This window comes from Cyclospora cayetanensis, unplaced genomic scaffold (genome assembly GCF_002999335.1).
Source record: "Cyclospora cayetanensis isolate NF1_C8 unplaced genomic scaffold, CcayRef3 CcayRef3_contig_20, whole genome shotgun sequence".
Taxonomy (NCBI): domain Eukaryota; phylum Apicomplexa; class Conoidasida; order Eucoccidiorida; family Eimeriidae; genus Cyclospora; species Cyclospora cayetanensis.
The window spans coordinates 151,672-172,102 of NW_020312148.1; the positions used below are offsets into that span (position 1 = coordinate 151,672).

Sequence of the window (20,431 nt, forward strand, 5' to 3'; positions counted from 1 at the left end):
GGTGCATATATTTCTGCACATCGCCGTCGTTTCAACTGCTAGTAGCGTTCATTTGAAACTTCAACACTCGAGCAAAGACAACACAAGGAAGCAGCCAGCGCAGCATGTGGCTTGCACGCCCTTGCATTAACAACTCCGATTACCTGTCAAGGCTCTCACTTCACCAGCCCCCTCGGAGTGCGCGCGGGAGAGCAGGGGGATAAGGGAGGGAGGAAGCGGATAAAAACTCTTCAGGTGGATAGACACCGAAATTTCCTGCGCAAAACCAATTCTCTATTCATGGCTTTCCTGCCTTTTTTGGGTGCGTCCTTCTAACAAGGCGGCGCGAGAAGCCTAGATCCCTCCTTCCCCAGGGGCCCTCTCGGGGATTCCCTAGGGGGTTTTTGAGCGTGCTGCTAGAAGAAAGCACAGAATATAGGCCTTCCCCGCGCCTTTTTCAGCCGCAGCAGTACACAAAAATGTCGCCAAAGCCGCCGCAGCGGCAGAAACAGGGGAAACACAAAGCCCCTGCATCCAGCGCGCGCGAGACTTCCTCGCAGTACGGGGGTTCTACTCCCGGCACGTTTGGAGGAAGCACACAACTGGAGGCTATTTTCGCACAGTTCGCGCGTAGTGACAGCAGAGAGGCAGCAGCAATAACGGGGGCATCCGCGACGGCGGCAACAACATCAGTGCCTGCTGCTGCCGATTGTGGCAGCCAGCGGATATCCCCATATGCGCGTGAGGGGGTCTGCGGAGGCAGAGGCGCTTCTCGGGCGCTTACGCTCGCCTCCACACTGCCTGCCAACGTTCACGTTGTGTTGACGCGTCTCACGAAGAAGGATGGTCACACTCGCAGCAGAGGCCTAGTCGAACTGCAGGAGCTGTTGCAGCACCAGCTCGACGCAGAGGCTGTCGAATCTCTACTGCCGCAGCTCGTGTTCGTGTACAGATCGTTGGCTTTGGGGGACGGTGTGAGTCGCAACCGGGCTGCAGTGCATGGCTGCTTGCTGCTGATCCTGAGGAAGCTGAGACGCCGTATTGCGCCTCACTTGAGGCAGCTCTTGCCCCTCTGGCTGTGCGGCTTACATGATACCTCGCGAGACGCAGCGGCAGCCGCTGCTGCTGCGCTTCAGGAGGCGTTTCCGCTGAGCCTCGAGAGTACTCCCTTGCCGCTCGCGGGGCAGCCAGAGATTCCTGGAGCAGCGGCTGCGGCTTATCCTGTGAAGAACGCTGCTGCAAACCAGACAAGGCGTTCACGTGCAGGCGCAGCGGTGGAAGTGACAGAAGCAGCAGCAGCAGCGACTGCCTGCGACGCTTTCAACAAAGGGCTGCAGCGTCGCATCGCTGCAGTAGAGCACTGCAAAGCGGCTCTGCTAGAGGAGCTTCTGCAGCTGCTGCTGATGCCAGAAACGCAGCAGCAGCAGCAGCAGCAAAAGAAGCAGCAGCAGAAGCAAAAGAAGCAGCAGCAGCAGCACAAAGAGCATCAGACAGGCGCAGCAGCCGTCAGCAGTAGCCGCCATGAGGACGAATGCGCGCAACTGCAGCTTGATCGCCACGTAATTTGCGCCCTCCTTGCTGCTGCTGACGTGATCCGTTTGCTGAGTCTGCAGCAGCAGCAAGAGCCGCAGCAGGGGCTTGCTGCTTGGCGGGAGGGTGTCGCGTTTTTGTTTTTCGGCGAAGGTCGACTGTGCTGCTTTCTTAACGCGTCGAACCGCCTGCCTGTAAGAGCAGCGGCAGCTGCAGCGCTCTCCCTCGTGTTGGAGGCGTTTGCCGTCGCTGGCGTGCCGCTCCCGGAGCAGCCCACGTCTCTGTCTTGTGCTGCTTCTGCTGCTGCTCCGGGTGTATCCGCAGCAGCAGAACAGTGCTTTGCTGCCGTCACTGCGGCGCTGGCAGACCCCACACTGTGTGCTGCGGCAGCGCCCTACCTGTCTTCCTCTCTCTGTGGCTCAAAAGCAGCGGGAGCAGCAGCAGCAGGAGCAGCAGCAGGGGCTACTCCAGCAGATGCTCCTGCTGCGGCTGCTGCCTCTAGCACCTGCAGATACCTGTTGCGCAGCACCAGACTCTTGCTGCAGCACTTCTTGCCTGAAGCGTTTGACTGCTGCCCGTCGCAAAGCGCGAAGTCTACCTTCGAGCGGCAGCTTCGCAATCTGCTTCTCAAGATATTAGCGCTTGCGCGGCATGCAGGTATGTACACACCATCCGCTGCAGGGGCTTGTGTGGTGAGGGCAGCTGTTATTTCGCGGTGGGAGCCACCAGCAGGTGTGTGTGTGTGTAGCCAATTGCCGCCCCTTCGAGGTCTCCTTGAAAGCTGCTACGAAATGCATTCTTGCGCCTTTTCGTCTGAGAGAAGGTCTGCTCATGGCGTGGCTGCTGATGTGTATATTTTTGCGAGGCGTGTGTTGCTCATGCTGCAGGTTACTGCGGAGGCAGCGCTTTGTACGACGAGCTGCCGCTGTTGCTGGCGGCACTGCCCCCGCAGCTGTTGCGGGGAGACTTCCCAGAAGGCAGCGCTTTCCTTAAAGACCTCCCCAAAGCCTTGTTGCTGCCTCTAGAGGGCATGTTGCGTGTGCAGCTGCACAGCGCGCAGAAGCACAGTCCAAACCACGCCAAAGGGCTGCAGCAGCAACGTAAGGACAGTCCAGAGCAGCAGCAGGAGCAGCAGGCGCAACAGCAGCAACAGAAGGACAGACAAGAGCAACAAGAACAACACCGTAAGGACAGACAAGAGCAGCAGCAGCAGCAGCAGGAGCAACAACAGCAGGAGCAACAACAACAGCAGGAGCAACAACAGCAGGAGCAACAACAGCAGGAGCAGCAGGAGCAGCAACATAAGGCGAGACAAGAGCAGCAGCAGCAGAAGCAGGAGCAGCCGCCGCGTTTAGCTCGATCTAAGGCGGAAAAGCCGCACTTACGGCAGCCGTGCGAGCTTACTCTGCCGTCGCCAGGTGTTCTTTTGGGCAGTTATTATGCCACGGTTCTTTTCCTTCTTGAAAAGCGCATCTTGCCGGCAGTTGGTGCCGCAGAAGGGGCAAGTGCAGCAGCTGAGAGTCTGCGGGAGGTGTACTGCTGCGAAGCTCCGTGTTATCCCCTCGCGTTGTTTGTGCGCGCGCTCGAAGAAAAGGAGAAGCGGCGACAGCGACAGCAGGAGGGGCAGGGGCCTAAGGCGGAAGCAGCGGCAGAGGCTGCGCTGACTGCGTTGGCAGTGGCAGTAGGGGGCTTTGCAGCAGAGGCAGCTTCTCGGGATTTGCCTTTGCTTTTGCAGCAGTCTCTTTGGCGCAGCCTCATTGCGGCAGTCGTTGCGCCTAGTGAGCAGCAGCAGCATAAGCAGCAGCAGCAGCTCGAAGAGGAGGGCAGCGAGGAGGAGAAGGAGGATCGTGTGATTCAGACTTCTGCGCGTCTCGCAAGACACGCACACGAGGGGGTCCTCCCGTTGCTGCTTGAGCTGCAACGGCACCAGTCGAACGCACTGACGGAAGCAGCAGCTGCCCTCACGGGGGGAGCGCTTGTAGTTCGGCTGCTGCAGCAGGTGAGGCAACACGTCGCAGTGTCGCTCGGGGGGGGGGCCCTCTATCCGCCGCTGCACGCCGAGCAGATGCCGCTGCAGCATCTGGAGGCGTCCTTCGAAAGCCTCGAAGCTCTTGATGCGCTTCTAAAAGCCTCTGAGGAGGCACTCACGCGGCTGCGACTGCCTGTAGCGGCAGTCGGCCTACCCGAAGTAGCAAGTGTGTGTTCTTGCCTACCCGAAAAGCTTGCTTTCGATGCGCGGCAGCAGCTGACGTTGGAGCTGCTGCCGATCTTGAACATCCTCATGAAGGGTGCCTTCGCTTTTCGCGAAGAGGATGCCTTGGCCGTCGCGTCTGCAGCCTCCTGCGGCTTGCGGCAGAAGCGTCTGGCTTTCCAAGAGATCTGCAGCAGACTGCTCGCTCCGTTGCTGCGGGCAGTCGCCCTTGTAGACGCAGGAGCACAGGACGCTAGTGCAGCACCAACGGAAGCAGCAGCAGGAGTGGCAGCAGCGGCTCGGAGCACTGCGTGGGAGCTCATCGCCGAGACTCTCGTCTTAGCCTACGAGGAGGACACCTTCGCAGCGTCCAGCAGTTGCGAAGTCGCGACTGCGCAGCAACCAGCACACGCAAGGGAGCTGCTGTTACGACGCTGGTGCTGCGGGGTATTCGCCCTCGGTCAGTTCGGGAGGCTATGGCACGCGGTGCACACTGAACTCGGAGGAACTGCAACAGCGAGACACGCAGCAACTGCTGGGAAGAAGGAGCTTTCTCCACCAACACAGGCTGCTCTGGCACGTGCCCTTAGACACCGCATCCAGGAGCTGCCTCTGCTGCTGCAGCAGACGCAACATCGCAGCCTCCAGGAGACGATGCAGCTGGTTTCGTCGTTGCTGCCCGATTTCTTAGATGTGCTGGTCACCGCGTGCAGCAGCAACAGCAGCAGCAGCAGCAGCAGCAGCAGCAGCAGCAACAGCAGCAGCAGCAGCAGCAGCAGCACTGAGGCCTCCGCCGCTGCGACGGGGCTGTTTGCCTTGGGGAGCCAGGAGGCAGCAGCAGCAGCGGCACATATCACGGAATCACTGCAGCATCTGCAGGCGCTGTCAGCGCATGCCGGCACTGAATGCTGTTTACAGAGTTTGGTGCAGGCGCTTGCATCGCCAGCGCTTCTTGAGGGTCTGATCTGCTGCAGGAAAGACACCCAAGGCAGCAGCGAGAGCTTCTCCTCGGACAGTTGTTACCGTGCGGCTGCCGTCATCGTGCACGAGCTGCTGCGCGGCAGGAGTCTTCCCACGGACGCCTTTGCGCTTCTGCGGCAGTTGCTGTGCGTCCTTGACCACTCTGAGCGGCGGCAACTGCGGCAGCAAATCACAAGCGCAGCAGCTCTAGCAGGGCGTGAGGCGCTGTTGCAGGCGCATGCGGTCGTCTCTCCGAAGGCGTGGTCGCATGCAGCAAGGCTCCTTGCAGCCGCGGAGCATGAGGAACTGACGCTTCAGCACAAATTGAGCTTCCTCTCGGGGGTTCTGCAGGAGCAGCCCTCTTGGGCTAGGATGCGGTGTTGTTGCTGCGTCAGCAGTGCATGCTGCAGCGGCGAGTGCAGCGTGAGTGGCAGCAACAACACGAACAGCAGCAGTAGTAGCAGCAGCAACAACAACGGCAGCAACGAGAACAACAGCAGCAGTATACGCATTACAGAGGAGGAATTCGGGTTCGGTGCAGCCTTCTGCTGGCAGGCAGCGGTGGCCTTCCTCTCTGATTCTGACAGTGCCGACGTCGGCGACAATGTGCTTCGTGAGGCGATTCATGCAGCTGCAACGACGGAAGATGATACAGTGAAAGACGGGTTGCTGCTGGTGCTCATGTGCGGCCTTACAGTGGCAGCTACTGAGGGTCGTGGCAGCCAGTCCATTAGCAGCGGCGGCGGGAGGATGAGTCTCGTGAGCAACACTAGGAAGGCTTTGTCGCGTGCAGCAGGAACGCCAACAACTGCTGCTGGAAGCTGCAAGCCCTCCTCCCTGCTGCAGCAGGTGCACGAGGCCCTTGTGTATATAGTCAGCGAGCAGAAGCGGCGGCAGGCGCTACTCCTCCCCTTGCTGAAGCTGCTGCTCAAAGCAGCAAATGAAGAGCAGCAATGCCTTACGAAGGAGCATGCCGCCTTGACGCCGCTGCGAGTGATTGCCCTGGTGTCGGCTGCTGCTGATGCTGCCGTTGCTGCTGCTGCGTCTGAGCCGCAGCAGCAGCAGCAACAACAACGGCTTACGGCTTTCTGCGTGCTGCGGGATATGCTGCACTGGGTATCTGGCTCCTGCGAAGGAGCGAAGGCAGCAGCCTCGCGGGGGGGGTGTCTCTCTGCTGCCGAGGCTTTGTGCGTTGCAGCGGCGACGGATGCGGGGGCCGTCTTTGCTGCGTCTTTCGCTCTGGCTGCGGCAGATGGATGCAGGGGTGGATCGAGATCTGTTTCAGAGGACGCTGCATTCTTGCGGCAGCAGGCTTGTGCATTTACGTCGGCAGCAGAGCATGTAGCAGCAGGCGTGGGGGGTGCGGACGGAGGTGCGGTCTGCGCTTCGTTGCTGCGGGTAGCTGCGGCTCTTACTGCAGCGTGGATTCGAGTGCAGCCCTCCTTGCAGCAGCAGGAGACGCAGCAGCTGCAGCAGCAGAGTCGCGTGCTGCTCTGCGCGGCGGTCAAGGAGCTGTTACAGAGGCACCAGGCAGCAGCGCGAACGCAGCCTGAGGTGCTGCAAGAGCTCGCCTGCACCGACGCTGCGTGCGCGTTTCTCGTGGCCGTATTTCCTGCGGCTGGCTCCTTGGTAGCCGCAGAAGAGAATCGGCAGATGATGACTGCGCTGGCGCTGCATCACCTCGCGCACGCCCTACCCCTGCTGCGATCGGCGTCCTTCACCAGGGAGGAGAATCACTGCTGCTACTGCTGCGACTGCTGCTGCTGCCTTCCCCCAGTGTGCTTCGGCCTGCAGCTGGCGGCGCTGCTGCTGCAGCAGCGGCAGCATCTGGAGCCTGAAGCAGCCCAGAAGCTGCTGGCACTTTTTGTGCACACGGCGCTTGCTGCGGAGAGCTGCCTGTTGAGAGGGGAAGAGCGAGAAGAGCGCCTGCAGCAGCAGACACTTTGCCCCGCAGTTCGAAGGTATTCGACATGCCTGCTCAGCAGTGTGGCGCTTGCTCTAGAGTCTTCTCTGCGAGTCTCGGAAAACGCGGAGGCGATTCTCGCTGCGCCTCTGCTTGGCCTCCGGTGCAGCGCGCTGCAGCAGCCGCTGATGAAGGCTTTGCACACTTTTCCTTGGGGCATGCGCACCATTTGCAGCACCGTCAGCAGCAGCGGCCTTCTGCCCGCTGCTGCTGGCGTTGCTGCGGGAGCTGGAGACTTCGGCAGTCCTGCCTTGGCGGATGCCTCCCTTCCTCTGCATGTGCTTCTCCGTAGGGGTCTTCAGGCAAGCCGAGACGCTGCAGAGCGTGAGGCAGACGCGGCAGCAGCTGCCGTCGCTGCAAACGGAAGCGTGCAAGAGCAGTCAACAGCAAGCAGCGCGGAGGCGCAGCGCTCCCTGCTAGACCGTTTCATGAGGGCGGTGGAGGAGGAAGGGGACACTGAGCAAGAGGAGACTGAGGAGGCAGCGGAGGCAGAGGAGCAGCGCCATTTGCTGCAATTGCAGCTGCGGCTGCAGTCGCACGCCACGTCCGAAGGAGAGGGAGCGACAGAAAAAGGCCTTCTTGCCGCTGCAGCGCCTACCCCGCGCGTGGCTCCAGCAGAGGCGGGAGACGTTGATAATGCCGGTCCGTGCAAGTGGAGCGCAGTGACAAAAAAATGCAGGTGGCAGGATCTTCTGTACTTGCTTGTAGAGAGCGCGTGTAGAAGAAGCACAGGGGGAAGGGTGGGAAGCGGTGCAACACGTTTCGATTCTCTGCATCCCCAGCAATCAACGTATACCGTGGAGAGGCCTGTGTGCATGTGTTTGTGCGTTTGTGTTTGCTGCGGTATCTTTTTCTACAGAGGCTTCCGTAGAGTTAGGCCGTGCCGTACTGCAGAGTTTGTTGCAGCCGCTCTTTGGCAGCAGCTTTGCGGTTCTGCTGCTTGAGACTCATGATGTCGCCGCACGCTTGCTTGCCCTGCACTTGCCAGCTGAGTGCAGCAGCGGGGGGGGCGGGAGCGCCTCTGAAGTGGCTGTACAGCGAGACGCTGCGCTGTGCCTCCGGGGGTGGGTGCTGGCGCTCGAGGCCGCTAGCCAGGCTGCAGCTCCTGCGTTGCAGCCACACGATGCGGAAGACACTCCGCAGGCATTCGAGCTGACGCTGCTGCAGGCTGTTCTTGCAGTTCGACCTGCTGCTGCGGCAGATGCGGCTGCAGCGATAGAGCTCCCGCAGGTAGCAGCAGCAGCCGATAGGAACGCCTCGATGGCACAGAGTTGTCTAGATGAGACTGCTGCTTGTGGGGGATTCGCGCCGTGCGGCTGCAAGGGCTGCCTTCTGCTTTCAAATCTGAGGAGCTTGTCTCTCGGAGAGGCGCTGGTGCAGATGCTCTTTCACATTCTAACGTATTACGAGGAAGCGGCGGCTGCAGCTCGAGCAGCGGCAATGGCTCAGCAGATGGGGCAGTCCGAATCGTCTGCAGGATCAATGAGCGACGCTGTCTCGTACGTGAGCCCGTGGCTGTGTGGCGGCTTAAAAGCAACGCCAGTCTCGAGCTTGAGGCTTCCGAGCCGCTGTGGGATTTCCGAGCTTCCGCATGCGTCTGCTGCTCGCGGAGAGGAAGGCTGTGGACTGCTGCAGCAGTTTCCTGTGTTGCAAAGCGGCTGGGAAGATCTGGGGGAACCGTTTTTGTGGCTGCTCGCCTCCCGCGTTTACGCGCTGCTGCTCCTTGCTGCCCCGCGTAAGGCGCTCGATGTCTAAGAACCTCTGGTCGGACCTCCTTCGGCTGTCTAGAGAAGCCTTCCGGCTGTTTTTGCTGCCGCTGAAATCTGCTGTTGCCGCCGACGGCAACAGCAGATTCCAGCGTGTCTCTGTACATCGATAGGAGCGCTTGCTTTTTTGCATCTGCAGATTGTATTCGGAAAGTCTGGAGCCATTGCGCCGATGCGGGTGCCCGGCAGCAGCTGGAGTCTTTTACGGAGAGGTTCATTACGCCTTGGTAGGCTTGGCTATCGCGTGCTGCTGCTGAGGGTGTTGTGTGGTAGCTGCTGTCCAGACGGCAGCAGCAGCTGCAGCTGCTGCTGCTGGTGCTCTGCCGGTAGATGCGGCGCGAGAAGCTGCGATGTCTGGAAGAGCTTTCCGGCTAACGCGTGCTCGCAGCCTCGTTCGTGATCCCCCCCTTTTGTAGAAAAGAGCGACTCCGCCAGTGGTCGGCTTTCGCTTGCTGGCCCCTCTCTGCGTGTGCCTAACTTTGCAGGTTCATGGAAGAGGAGTCGCGGCGCTGCTCCCTGCTCGTTGGCAGTGGTTGCGTGCGTCTCGTGAACTTTGAGCCGCGCATGCGTCGCATCATGGCAACCTGCAGAGAAGAGGCGGCCGATTTTTCTGTGAAAGTGGCTGTCCACTTTCCCAGGGGCTTCCCTTTGCAGCGTGCAAAGCTAGTTCTCCCTGAAGAGACAGTTCCCGGTGAGGCGTTGTCCTTTCCCGCATGCTGCCAGCCGACACAGTCTGCATGTCGGGGTGCAGGATAGTGGTCAGGCTGCTGCTTTCTCGGGGGTGTTAGGCAGCGATGGTGCGTATATATGCAGCTACACCTCGCGTTGAAGGGGTGTTCGCCTTCGGCTCGGGTGGGTGACCTTCTCTCTGAACAGCCGTTCCCCTGTATTCCTACTTTCTGATGCTGCAGGTGTTCCGAGGGGGCGTCTGGGGTGGTGGACTCTTGCCGCTTCTGCTCTAATGGAACGCACGTGTGCTGCGCGTGGACTGGCCCTGTGGTCTGCCAACCTTTCGCTCTTCTTTGAAGGTGCTGAGGAGTGCCCTATCTGTTTCTCTGTTATACACCCCCAGCAGCGAACAATGCCAAGGAAAAAATGCGGCACGTGCCGCTACAAGTTCCACGCCGAGTGCATTTATAAATGGTTCAAGACTTCCCGGAAGTCCAACTGCCCGCTCTGTCAATCTCCATTCTGACGCGCGTGCACTATATATATATATGTACACATATAGAGAGAGCTCGAGGAAAAGAGCAGATGCAAAGCGGTCCAGCGCTGTCGCGTATTTCCTATCCAACGCACGCATGCGCTGTTTTATGTGTAGTACGGGAACCCGGCCTTCGCGTTTTTCCTTTTGGTTCAGTGCGATGACAGAAAAAAGCAAGGTGGCCTCATAGTCGCTGTACACAGATTTAGATACGAGGTTCACAATTTCGGACGCTGCGTGCTACGCGTAAGCCTGTCCATTCAATTCAGTCATGACGGTTTGCCTCGGCGAGAGGGCGGGGCCATTGCCAGGTGTCATGCGGGCGCAGACGGAGGATCTGCAGTCTCGCTGAGCACTTCAGATTCAAGTGTTCTGGGTCGGGGCACATTGGGATGAGAGACACGAACGGCGAAACGGTTCTGATTATTACGCTACGGCGTGAGTCTAGAGAGCTCTAAAAGCCATAGCCGATGAATGCATGCACTCCGTACCACCGCCAGTGTGTTAAGCACGTCAGGTAGCAATCAACCCTCAACCAACTGGAAAAGCGAAAATACAAGTAAGTGCCTTCAGCAGAAGCCGCCTCCCCGGGCAGAGCCAAGCTATCCAAGGATCTCTGTAAACGGCAGCGCTATGGGCAATATACGAAGTGAACGCGGAGCGCGGGAGAACTTGCAAGCGGAAAACACTTGCGCTTTAGCTAAGCCAGCTCTCGATTCAAAGCAAAACATGGGCACTACGCAGTTTCACATGCATACCCATGCTGCACACTCATGCAGCTATCGTCGGCCTGTTCCTGGGTGGCACTAAAAGATGTGTAGGCACTACTTGAAGCATGGAACGCATCATCGAATGACAGTCGCGCGGAAAAGTGCGCCAAAGCGTTTTGGTGTGTGTCCCTCCAGTAATCTACTTCAACCTACTTGAAAGTCGGGAGAAAGCAAAGTGGCGAGTACCCACAACAATTTTAATCCCCACATTTTCCCGTTGCACAAACAGTGCCGCATTTACTCACTGTAAAGGATGCACACATACCCAATGAACTGTACACCCGCGCGTGAGAGCGCTGATGCCTGAAGCTTCATCCAATAAGCGCCATGCGGTTCGGTATTCTACAGCGTGCATCCTTCTATGAATGCTTCAGAATCAGTTTGTGGGGAATCTGACAGTTCCTGAAGTGAAACTTGATACAACAGCTGGAATGCCCCGATATGCTCTGCGACTCAATTGGATATATGCTGAATGCTAAATGTTCAAGTTCAGAGAGCTAGCGTAGCGGACGTCGAGAAGCAGAGAAAAGTTATCCGCACCTCACCAAAAGAGTCAGCACACCATGAACTCTATCTCGCAGTGCTTCCGCTCTTTCTTCACTGCGGCGTAGCAGACCTTTCTACATTTGCAATTCCCATTTGACCTTAGCACTTATTTCCGCTGTCGCTGTTGGTGCTGTTTCCGTAGCTACTGCCTTGGATATTGTTCTACCTGTTTTGACGAGGCATGGGTATTGGGGTGGACGCCTCTGGTGGGGAAAGTGCTGTCAAGAGGCGTTTCTGTGGCACTCTGTAGTCAAAGGAGCGAGAGCACGCCGTGCCAAGCGCACACTAGAAGTGGAAAGTTTTGGCCTGGAATGACTGGATTAACTTGATTGGTAGCACTGGAAGTTTAAGTGCAGGATGGGAGACCTCGTGGGGGCAAGTCTTTCATTCGGCACACGGTGTGCAGCCCACAGGATTTGCAGGCTCACGCAGTGATCTAAGGACAAGAAAAGAGAAGGGCTGAGGCTGCCTCGGCGCCACTCCTTTGGTTTGTAAATTTCGGATCTTCTCTTGCATGCTCAGTCCGGGAAACGGGCAACCGCCGAAAGCCTTCGTGGCCCACTACAAGCTTCCTATATATCGTGGAAACACATGCAGAAAGTCGCCCTTTGCCTGACGTATGAAGACGACCATGGCAAGAAAGCTGGACTCGCTTCGAGCACCCAATTTCCCAACCCAACGAAACTGCCTACTAGCGCATGCGCGGGTAAAAACGGCTACGGATGATCAATTCTCGTGCAGAAAGCCGAATCATGACCATTTAACCTCTCAATAAGAGGCTTGCGCTATTTCTACACTTAACTTCTCATGGCGGTGTCAAAGCAGCCGCCCTCCCGGCCTTAGCGGGGCCTTCCATGTGTGAGCGCTCGAGGTGTGAACCTGCCGCTCAGGCAGGAAAACAGGCTTGTGAGATTCTTATTTCAAAAAGCTGTTGGCCTTATTGGCTTCCGACCGAAGGCAAGATTCGCCCATAAGTGCCTCCTTGGATGAGGCACTTTGTTCCCCACAGACAGGGGTGATCCCGGTGAGCGTATGGCCTGAAGCGTCCATCCTTCCTGGGGTGTCTGTCGAGGTCGAAGGGCCATACATCGATTTTCTGCGCAAGAACGCCGTGCTTTTGGTAGCGCCTTTCGCATGTGTGGTGGAAGCTCGTTGCCTCGATCCGAAGTCGTACATACACCCCCGAAGCCAGGAGAACGTCACAAGTTGCTGCCTCTTGCGTGCGTTGCTTGCTTCCCTCCTTCCGCGTTCAGCTCTACGCGACACTGCAGGGAAGATGACGGCGCAAAAGCCGGCAACATCAGCGGCAGAAGGCAGCCCACGAGCGGCGAGAGACATCGTCGTAGTCTTTGATTTCGGCTCTCAGGTGTCTCGCCTGATCGTCCGTAGACTAAGGGCTATCGGTGTCTACTCAGAGCTGTTGGCTTGCACTGCAACGGTGGAGGTACGTCTTCTAGTGCCTTCCTGAGGCCCTTCCTTCCCGCCCCCCTCCCTCTCTCCCCAAACCCCCGCGTAGAAGTATTCTCTGCGTAGCTCCTCTCAGTTAGGACATGTTTTGAACTTTTGTATCCCACGACGTGCTGCCGCTCTTCCGCTGTACGTCTTTGCCGTCCTCTGCAGGAAGTAACGCAGGCGCGACCTGCTGCCGTCGTCCTCAGCGGGGGCCCCTCTTCAGTGTACGAGGAGGGGGCACCCCACATTCGCCGGGATGTGTGGAACTTGCTCCTGCGCAAGAAGGTGCCTGTACTGGGCATATGCTACGGCATGCAGGAAATTGTGCATCTTCTGGGAGGGCGCGTCGTGGGGGAGGGTCACCGGGAGTTCGGAAAGACCGACATTTCCCTCTGCCAGCTTCCCGGCGAGCCGCTGCTGGATGCTGCAGCGGCAGCAGCTGCCGCAGCTGCTGCAGCTGCCGCTGCTGCAAGGGACGAGTGGCCAGTGCCGGCCGCGCATGCGGGCACCCCAGCCCTAGGCGATCTGTTCTACGGGATCGAAGGGCCCCAAGTGCAAGTTTGGATGAGCCATGGCGACAAAGTGGAAAATCTGCCATCTTCATTCTCCGTGAGGCCTTCTTCGAACGCCCGCGCATTCATGTTACACGAGAGGCGTCCAAGTTTAGGCTTGCAGGGGTGTAGACTTTCCCAAGGAGATTGGCGTGCCTACCCCCCGTCCACGGGGCAGTGCGGGAGGGGATCGGGAGCGACGTGTAGCTGCGCAAACGCCAGCCAGTTGCTCCCCCTTCTGCACCTGCACTCGCCTAGAGGTCCAGAGGCGTGCGCGGGGACTGTTTGTCTGCATGCATGCAGCGCGAGCGACGCGCTACGGGGCCCGCGTCCGCCTATTTCGGTGTGAGGGGCGATGCGTGTCGCTTTTCAGGCCCTAGCGTCCACACCCAGCTGCCCGTTTGTGGCAGCTGCATCGCCCTCTCTTGGGATTTACGCCTTGCAGTTTCACCCAGAAGTGACCCACACTCCGTGCGGTGCCGCCCTGCTCCGCAACTTTGCGCAGCGTATTGCGCGTTTAGAGCTTACGTGGAATATGCAGCACTTCTTGCCCGAGCAGATTCAGCGCTTGAAGGAGCAAGTCGGAAGCGCCCCCGTTGTGGGCGCCCTCTCTGGAGGCGTCGATTCTACAGTGGCTGCAGCCCTTCTTCATAAGGCAATAGGCGACAGTTTCCACGGCTTCCTCATCGACACAGGACTCCTCAGGTTAGCGACTCGCGGACGCTCGCAGCTGCATCGAGATGCAGTACAAGACGTGGGGGTTGCAGCAGGGCAGCTGCCGCTGTTGCTGTCTTGCCGACCTGGTGCAGAGGGCTGGTTGGGAAAAGCGGGGTGGGGAGGGAGGAGAAGGATTCACGCACGCACGCACTTGAAAAATCCAGTTTCTTAGAGGGCCTCGCTGTTGCGTGTGTCAGGGCCTATTCGCCGTGACAGACTCTGCTTCCCTGTGCAGCTTTTCCCGGGGATGCGGCGTTTAAAATTCAGGGGCAGAAGCTATGTGCATGTTCACCACCACCCAACAGTGGCTGCTCTGCCCGTGTTTCTTTCGAGTAGAGGTCGTACATACGCATATCCATACTTCTATGCATGCACATGTGGATGGAGTCCTCTACTCGCGTGTCACCTCTGTGCATAATATTACAATGTGCCGGTGTGCGTACCTTTTTTTTGACTCCTGTAGCATTGCCTGTGCAGAGTTCCCTTCTCTTCCCACATGGAGCATTAGCCGTGCGGCTTCTTCGGTGTCGTTCAATATTTCCGTTGGCCGTTGTTTTTAGCGTTTTTTTCGGCCCTTTTCCCCTTTCATTTTGCGTGTTGACGTGGTTTATCTATGCATGACACGTTGCCTGTATCGCGTTCCCCGGAGCGCCACCTTGCCCAAAGAGAACTCCTGCGATACTAAGCCCTCTCTGAATGAGGCCCCAGGACGGCAAGGCAACGGGCTTGGTGTGTCTCTGTCTGTGCGCGCCTCAGGAAGAATGAAGCAGCAGACACCCTGGTCGCCCTGAGAGAGTGCTTCCCCAGCCTTGACATTGAGTGCATCGATGCCAGCGCCAAGTTTTACGCCGCCTTAGATGGCGTGACGGATCCAGAGAAGAAACGCAAAATCATAGGGGCACTTTTTATTGAGGTCTTCGAGGACGCTGTCAAACAGAAGAACTTGAACACGCAAGGCACCTATCTCTTGCAGGTACGAGAAGGCGTCGAGATTTAAATCCGTTTTCTTGCCTAGCGGTGCAAGGAGGGCTGCAGCAGCAGCCGAGAGCAAGCAGCGCTTGGGCTGCCGCGCTCCTCTCCTTGCTGCATCTAGCCGTGTCCGTCCTTGCGGCCAGCTGCCTGTGCTGGTTCTTTCGTGCTCCTCCCACTGTCTCTTGGGGTAGCAGTGGCGCAGTTCGCAGCCATAGAGGGCGAGGAGACACGGTGCTTCAAGGTCTTTGCTATCTAGGAGGCTCCCTGTGTATGCAGGGAACTCTTTATCCAGATGTCATCGAGTCAAAATCCTACAAGGGCCCCTCTCACACCATCAAGACCCACCATAACGTGGGCGGCCTACCGGAGCGGATGCATTTGCAAGTTCTAGAACCCCTCCGCGATCTCTTCAAAGGTAGGCTGTCGAAGAGCGCGTTTGATTGCTTCTTGCTGGAGGATGGTCTGTGGTTTAGTCAAGGATGGGGCCTCCACGGGACTGTGGTGACACGTACATAGTGTCTCGCTGGCGTCCATGTCTCTCAAGGGCTTTTTTTCTGCGCTTGGAGTTCTTTCCTACTCGCCAGGGTTTCACACGTCCTGCCTTGTTTGTAAAGCTTTTGACTTTTGCTTGCCGCAGATGAAGTCAGAGTGATGGGGAGGGCACTGGGACTGCCGGAGGAGAGGATCGAGAGGCACCCGTTCCCTGGTCCTGGGCTGGCTGTGCGCATTATTGGCGCCATCACTCCCCAGAGAGTCAAAGTCCTGCAAGAAGCTGATGCAATCTTCATCCAGGAGATCGTCAAGGCGGGGCTGTACAGTGCTATTGGACAGGTGCGTGCATGCGTGCATGCGTGTGTGTGTGCGCGTCGCCCGCGCTGTTGTGACGCGGGCCTTGTGTTCGCAGTTTCCGCTGCCATAGAGGACGGCGCATTAGCCGAGCCATCACCCCTTCGCGAATGCAGAGCGCTGTGAGCGTGTTTCTCGAGGCGATCGCGTTTCAGGGGGATTTTGCTGGAGCTGGGATTGCGCACTGTTTCAGGCCTTCGCCGTGCTTCTGCCCGAGTGCCAATCTGTGGGCGTTATGGGTGACGGCCGAACCTATGAGGCTACATGTGCCCTTCGCGCAGTAGAGACATCCGACTTCATGACGGCGGATTGGTTCAGAATGCCTCTTGATGTGTTGGCAGTTGCAAGCTCGAGGATAACGAATGAAGTTCGCGGCATCAATAGGGTGGTTTACGACATATCTTCCAAGCCACCGGCCACCATTGAATGGGAATAATGGGCAGGTGCCACCACTGAATGGGAATAATGTGCAGGTGCATAGTATTTGGAATGATCTATTGGGATGTCACGAGAAGGGCACCCGCCAGATGTATGGCGTGCAGAAGCTCTGGCCGACGCACAAGTTGCCTACGCCTAGTTTCTCACATTGAGGCTGGCAGGTCTCTCCCTCATCGGCTGCTGCAGCAAGAGTGGCGAGTTGGGCTTTGCTGCTGTGCCTTTTAGTGGCCGTGCTGCAATGGGAAAGCAGTCGTTGAGAACCTGCGGCGTAAGAATAGAAGGGGGGGGGTGCGACGATGGGGGATCGATTGCATGCAGAGATGCCGCATTCATTAGGCTTTCGGCGTTTCTCCTCGCTTCTTTCAAAGCACTTCATAGGCCTCTGCTAGGGAGGTGCGATGAAAGCCTCAGACATTTTGTTAGTGCGCGGCTGGCCTGCGCTTGAGGACAGGCAACTGAGACGCAGGCTGGCGCGTGGTTTTATAGGGGCAGGTAGTCAGCCTGCTGGCTGAGCAATCTGGCTATGCGGGGGGTGGTGGACGCTACAGTTTGCCAGTCTGCAAGCCTGCAGCGCGTAGTCGACGATGTTACCTACTGCGGAAGCTTTGGGCAAAAGCTGCTTGTGCAGCGTGTTTGTCTTTGTCTATTTCTTTCGTGGAATGTCTAGAGGAAAGGCTTTGGGTTTGTCCGGCCATAGAAAGCAAACTACACGTCTGGCAGCGGCGGAAGGGGCTCACAAGGGATGCCGCACGTAGCTCTGAAGGGTGGCTTGTGGGAGTCAGTGTGAGCGCTCTCTGATCGCGAGTGCCTGAGCTCTGCACGTAAGTGGTTCTAGAGGATGCCTAGAAAAGGCGATGCGCTGGAGGGGCTGTTGGCTTTGTACTTGCTGTGGCTATTCAGTGGGATTCTAGCAAGTCCCTGAGGTAATGTTAGGGCGCAGTGAAGCTGCCAAATCCCGCTGTGTGCAACGCTTGCTGAAGCTCAGTGCAAGCGAGCGGCGTCGCCATGCCACGCTTGCAGAGAGCGAGCATTCAGCGGTCTACGCGAGGCACGCGGATTGCAGAAAGTGGAGTAAAGGAGGCAGGATGGAAGTGTAGGAGTTGCCTGTTCTTTGAATTCTTGCATTGTCTCAAAAGGACTGCAGAGATCCTCTTAGCAGGAGGCCCTCTCTGTGTGGCGCGAGCTGCCGGCGGGAGGCTCAGCCCCACACAGACGGTGTTGTCCGCTCAACAGCGGTCCTTCTTCAGTGTGGGCATCGTGTCGGCAGCACTTCCGCAAATAATTTGTATTCGCCTTCTTTCGACGTCGCTTCTTACGTCGGCGTGCGTGGCTGCAGGCTGCGTGCGCAGGGAGCTCCAGTGCGTCTGCTCGGTTCTTCTCTGCGGCTTTTCGCTGAAGCGCCTTTAGACCATGAATCTCGGGGGTTCCTGGCCGGTTCGTTTGCTTCTGCTTCCAGCTAATAGCTGCCAGTTCAACTGAGAAAGCGTGATCTGTCCAGGGAGCTGCGAGATCAGAGGCTGCGTTTGCGCCAAACTGCCGATGCCCTCGACTGCACTGAGTTCTTGGGGCTGCCGCTTCTCCTGCCCGGTGACCTTTCTTCCATTGGCTTCGTAGCTGCTTCCGCTTTGCAATGTTTGATTCTGCCCTAGGGGGCTCTTCAGGAGCCTCTTGTGGCTCCCAAAGGCGCATCCACTGCACGCTGGAGGGTCCCCGTGAGGGGGCCTCCGTGAAGGCGGAAACAACCCCGTTTAGCCTAGAGGAATTCAAGCAGGGTGTGCGCATTAAGATCTTGGAGAGCAGTGAGGAGAGCATTGTGCTAGAGCTGAAAGGCTGTGACGCATCTCTAGCAAACGCCATCAGACGCATCCTCATCAGCGAAGTTCCCACTGTCGCTCTAGAGACCATCCAGGCAGGCCTCAAGCCCAAGGCTTGTAGCACCTCTCATGGGCTTTGTTTTAGCAGGGGAAGATGGAGGGGGGGGGATAAACGGGGGGAAATGTGGGGTATACGGGGTCGGAAGGCTGTGCACTGGGGCAGCTCTCGCTGCCTTCTGAATGCTGGCGGAGGCGGGAGAAGGGGAGAGGGGGGAGGAATGAGGGAAGAAAAGAAGGGGGACAAATGGGGCAGTGGGTGTAGTGTGATGCGGTCGGCGGGAGCCATGTTCTGCTCGCTCTCCTGAGCTTGCAGCTCTTCATTCAATTGCACTTCAAGACTTTCCTTCCTGTCACCGGGGGTTGTGTGTCTGCTGCTGCAGATGTGGCAAAATACTGGCGTCGTGCAAGACGAAGTCCTCGCGCACCGCTTAGGCCTCATTCCCTTCCGCGTGGATCCGGGAAAATTGAAGTTTAGGGGCCCTTCCCAAGAGCTCGGAGAAGAAAATGCTCTCAAATTCAGACTTCATGTCAAGTGTACAGCCGCAGACCTCAAACCCTACCAGACTTCCATGCCGGGTAGGTTTGTAGTGTAGGGGGAGGGCGGAGGATGGGGGTTGGCAAAGAGGCAAGAGGCACTTTCTTACAAGCATTTGCAGGAGAGGCTTTCGTTGCTCCCCGAGACAGCACACGCTGCTGCTAAGAACGGGTTGCGCAACAGGAGCTCTCCTGTTTAGTGGCTTCCACCGCGTTTTCACTCTGCATGCGCTGCAGTGTATGCAAAGAACCTTACATGGATTCCCCTCTCCGAACGTCAGAAACAGAAATTTGCAGAAGATCCTCCGGCCCCCGTTCACCCTGACATCTTAATCACGAAGTTGAGGCCAGGCCAGGTGACACGGAAAAAGAGACGTTTTGCTGGCATGTATACGGTGTTTCTTCTCCCTCTAGCTAGCTAGCCACTAGGCCAGCAAGCGCTGAGCCCTAGAGGAGGGTAGCCAGGGAAATTTCGTCTCCTTTCGGCTTCTGCCATGCGTGAAGGCGCTTCATTCCTGTTGCTGCGCACAAAGCTTTACGACTGCGCTGTGCAGGAAATCGAACTGGTCGGCTTTCTGGAGAAAGGATTGGGAAAAACGCATGCCAAGTGGTCGCCAGTGGCCACTGCGGTGTATCGGCTGGAACCTGAGTTCGGTAAGCCTTGCAGTGTACGTGCAGCCTCAGTGTCTGAACACGGTCTTGCGGGTGTCTCTCTTCATGAGCTGCTTTACTTTGGCCGCAAACGCGCAAAGTTTTATGGGAGGAGTCTTACTGCCTGGATATTATAGCCTCGAGTTCCTCACCTCTGTAACTGCACCTTCTACAGACCTTGGCTTCCATCACTTCATGACGCTGACGCTGTGTGTTGCGGTGGGGGTGCTGCATGGGCCTGTACTGCATGCATCCTTGCTTCGAAAATTTCACTGATATGTTGCTGCCTGCTTGACACGTGACCATCGGCTCGGTAAATCCCCTTCCCTGATCTACTTATTTCAAGCGGCAGCGCTTGCTGAGCCTTGCACTCTAGAAGAGAGGCAGAAAAAGAATCCGATCTACCCCTAAACACTGCAAAGGCGCTGACTGCTCAGTATTCACGAAGCCAATCGAAGGAGAAGAAGCAGAAGAGCTCAAGGAATTATGTCCCATGGATGTCTTCGACATTGAAGACGCTAGTGAGAAACTTTCCACCGGACCCGGCACACCACTCATGACCATCACGAATCGCGATTTGGACTAGGCAGGGAGGCGCAAGGGTGCATGAAATAGATGTCTCTATATATATACATGCTACGTGCGTGTATATGGATGTATGTATACCCACACATTTATACGAAAGGCTGATTATAATTGTACTTCCTTCTGGTATACACAGTGATCACGTGCGATACATTCAAGAGCCTTCGACTCTTTCATTGTTGCATCAAGAGGAGGCTCCGTGGGTGCAGGGCTGCATGTCTAGGTCGGCAATGTGCAACTCGATCTCTCATTATACCCTTGTATGTGCGGAGCTGCTCAGTGCGTGCATACGTCTTGTTTTGTGCTTAGCTGGATGCGCATATGCGAAGTTTCCCAGAAGGTGCACAACATGCCGCGCGTGTCTGGAGCGGTTTGAGGGCAGCCTTCAACTGAACAAGATCCCAGATCAGTTCATCTGTCAGCTACCAATGAGCACTACTCTACCCCCCTATAAGTGTAGCCCTATTTACTATTTGCCAAGAGCGCGCTTTTGTGTCTGACAGATACCGTCAAATATGCAGTTGTACATGTGTAGCAACGCAGCAGTGCGCACCCGAACCTGCGCTGCTTATTCCTCCCTGCTTGTTTGCAGAAGGGGAATTCGCGCATGTGTATTCGGGGTGTGAGGGTGGCTGTGCATGCTTATGGTTGTTGTGTGCCACGCAGTTTCCATCGAGTCAACTTGTGCTATACCCGCTCCAAAGTTGTTTAAGGTGAGCGAGCGATCCCGATTCTCGTGCTCACATACGGATGCGTGGTTTGTAATTGTATGTGGCTGGCAAGCGACGCACGTCGGAAGGGGTATTTCTGGGTGATTACTCTGTGCTCAGATGGCTCTTGAAGTTTTGAAGGAAAAAGCCATCACTTTCCGCGAGATTATCAGGACGAAACAGCTGGAGTGA

At 57.3% G+C, this 20,431-nt stretch overlaps 3 protein-coding genes across 3 annotated transcripts; all 3 read left to right on the forward strand.

The window, feature by feature from the left end:
• Positions 1-458: 458 nt before the first annotated feature.
• On the forward strand, positions 459-9,584 carry LOC34620019. Its single transcript, XM_026337767.1, has 13 exons — positions 459-1,423; positions 1,490-2,166; positions 2,397-2,548; positions 2,642-3,373; positions 3,572-5,026; positions 5,216-5,419; positions 5,519-6,289; positions 6,425-6,809; positions 6,966-7,302; positions 7,406-8,358; positions 8,529-8,616; positions 8,875-9,144; positions 9,266-9,584. The coding sequence occupies exons 1-13, from the start codon at positions 459-461 to the stop codon at positions 9,582-9,584; spliced, it is 7,308 nt and encodes a 2,435-aa protein (XP_026193552.1).
• A 1,956-nt stretch (positions 9,585-11,540) lies between these two features.
• Positions 11,541-15,883, forward strand: LOC34620018 (GMP synthase [glutamine-hydrolyzing]). Its single transcript, XM_026337768.1, has 9 exons — positions 11,541-11,615; positions 11,686-11,799; positions 11,838-12,353; positions 12,530-12,970; positions 13,286-13,617; positions 14,386-14,602; positions 14,878-15,016; positions 15,239-15,432; positions 15,641-15,883. Exons 1-9 carry the CDS (start codon positions 11,541-11,543, stop codon positions 15,881-15,883), a joined length of 2,271 nt encoding a protein of 756 aa, XP_026193553.1.
• Positions 15,884-18,366: 2,483 nt separating this feature from the next.
• On the forward strand, positions 18,367-20,431 carry LOC34620016 (DNA-directed RNA polymerases I and III subunit RPAC1). The gene is made up of 6 exons (XM_026337769.1): positions 18,367-18,442; positions 18,531-18,649; positions 18,848-18,947; positions 19,382-19,465; positions 20,196-20,242; positions 20,360-20,431. Exons 1-6 carry the CDS (start codon positions 18,367-18,369, stop codon positions 20,429-20,431), a joined length of 498 nt encoding a protein of 165 aa, XP_026193554.1.

What these genes read in the sequence shown, in the direction of transcription:
- LOC34620016 (XM_026337769.1), top strand. Translation starts at nt 18,367, where the DNA reads ATGGGGGTTGGCAAAGAGGCAAGAGGCACTTTCTTACAAGCATTTGCA. An exon ending in TCGGCTGGAACCTGAGTTCG is followed by an intron (nt 18,948 to 19,381) that starts GTAAGCCTTGCA and finishes CTGACTGCTCAG; the next exon opens with TATTCACGAAGCCAATCGAA. An exon ending in CTTCGACATTGAAGACGCTA is followed by an intron (nt 19,466 to 20,195) that starts GTGAGAAACTTT and finishes TGTGCCACGCAG; the next exon opens with TTTCCATCGAGTCAACTTGT.
- LOC34620018 (XM_026337768.1), top strand. Translation starts at nt 11,541, where the DNA reads ATGGCAAGAAAGCTGGACTCGCTTCGAGCACCCAATTTCCCAACCCAA. An exon ending in GCCTACTAGCGCATGCGCGG is followed by an intron (nt 11,616 to 11,685) that starts GTAAAAACGGCT and finishes CCTCTCAATAAG; the next exon opens with AGGCTTGCGCTATTTCTACA. An exon ending in AAGGCACCTATCTCTTGCAG is followed by an intron (nt 14,603 to 14,877) that starts GTACGAGAAGGC and finishes CTGTGTATGCAG; the next exon opens with GGAACTCTTTATCCAGATGT.
- LOC34620019 (XM_026337767.1), top strand. Translation starts at nt 459, where the DNA reads ATGTCGCCAAAGCCGCCGCAGCGGCAGAAACAGGGGAAACACAAAGCC. An exon ending in CTCTAGAGGGCATGTTGCGT is followed by an intron (nt 2,549 to 2,641) that starts GTGCAGCTGCAC and finishes CAGCAGGAGCAG; the next exon opens with CAGGCGCAACAGCAGCAACA. An exon ending in TGCAGGAGCAGCCCTCTTGG is followed by an intron (nt 5,027 to 5,215) that starts GCTAGGATGCGG and finishes TTCTGCTGGCAG; the next exon opens with GCAGCGGTGGCCTTCCTCTC.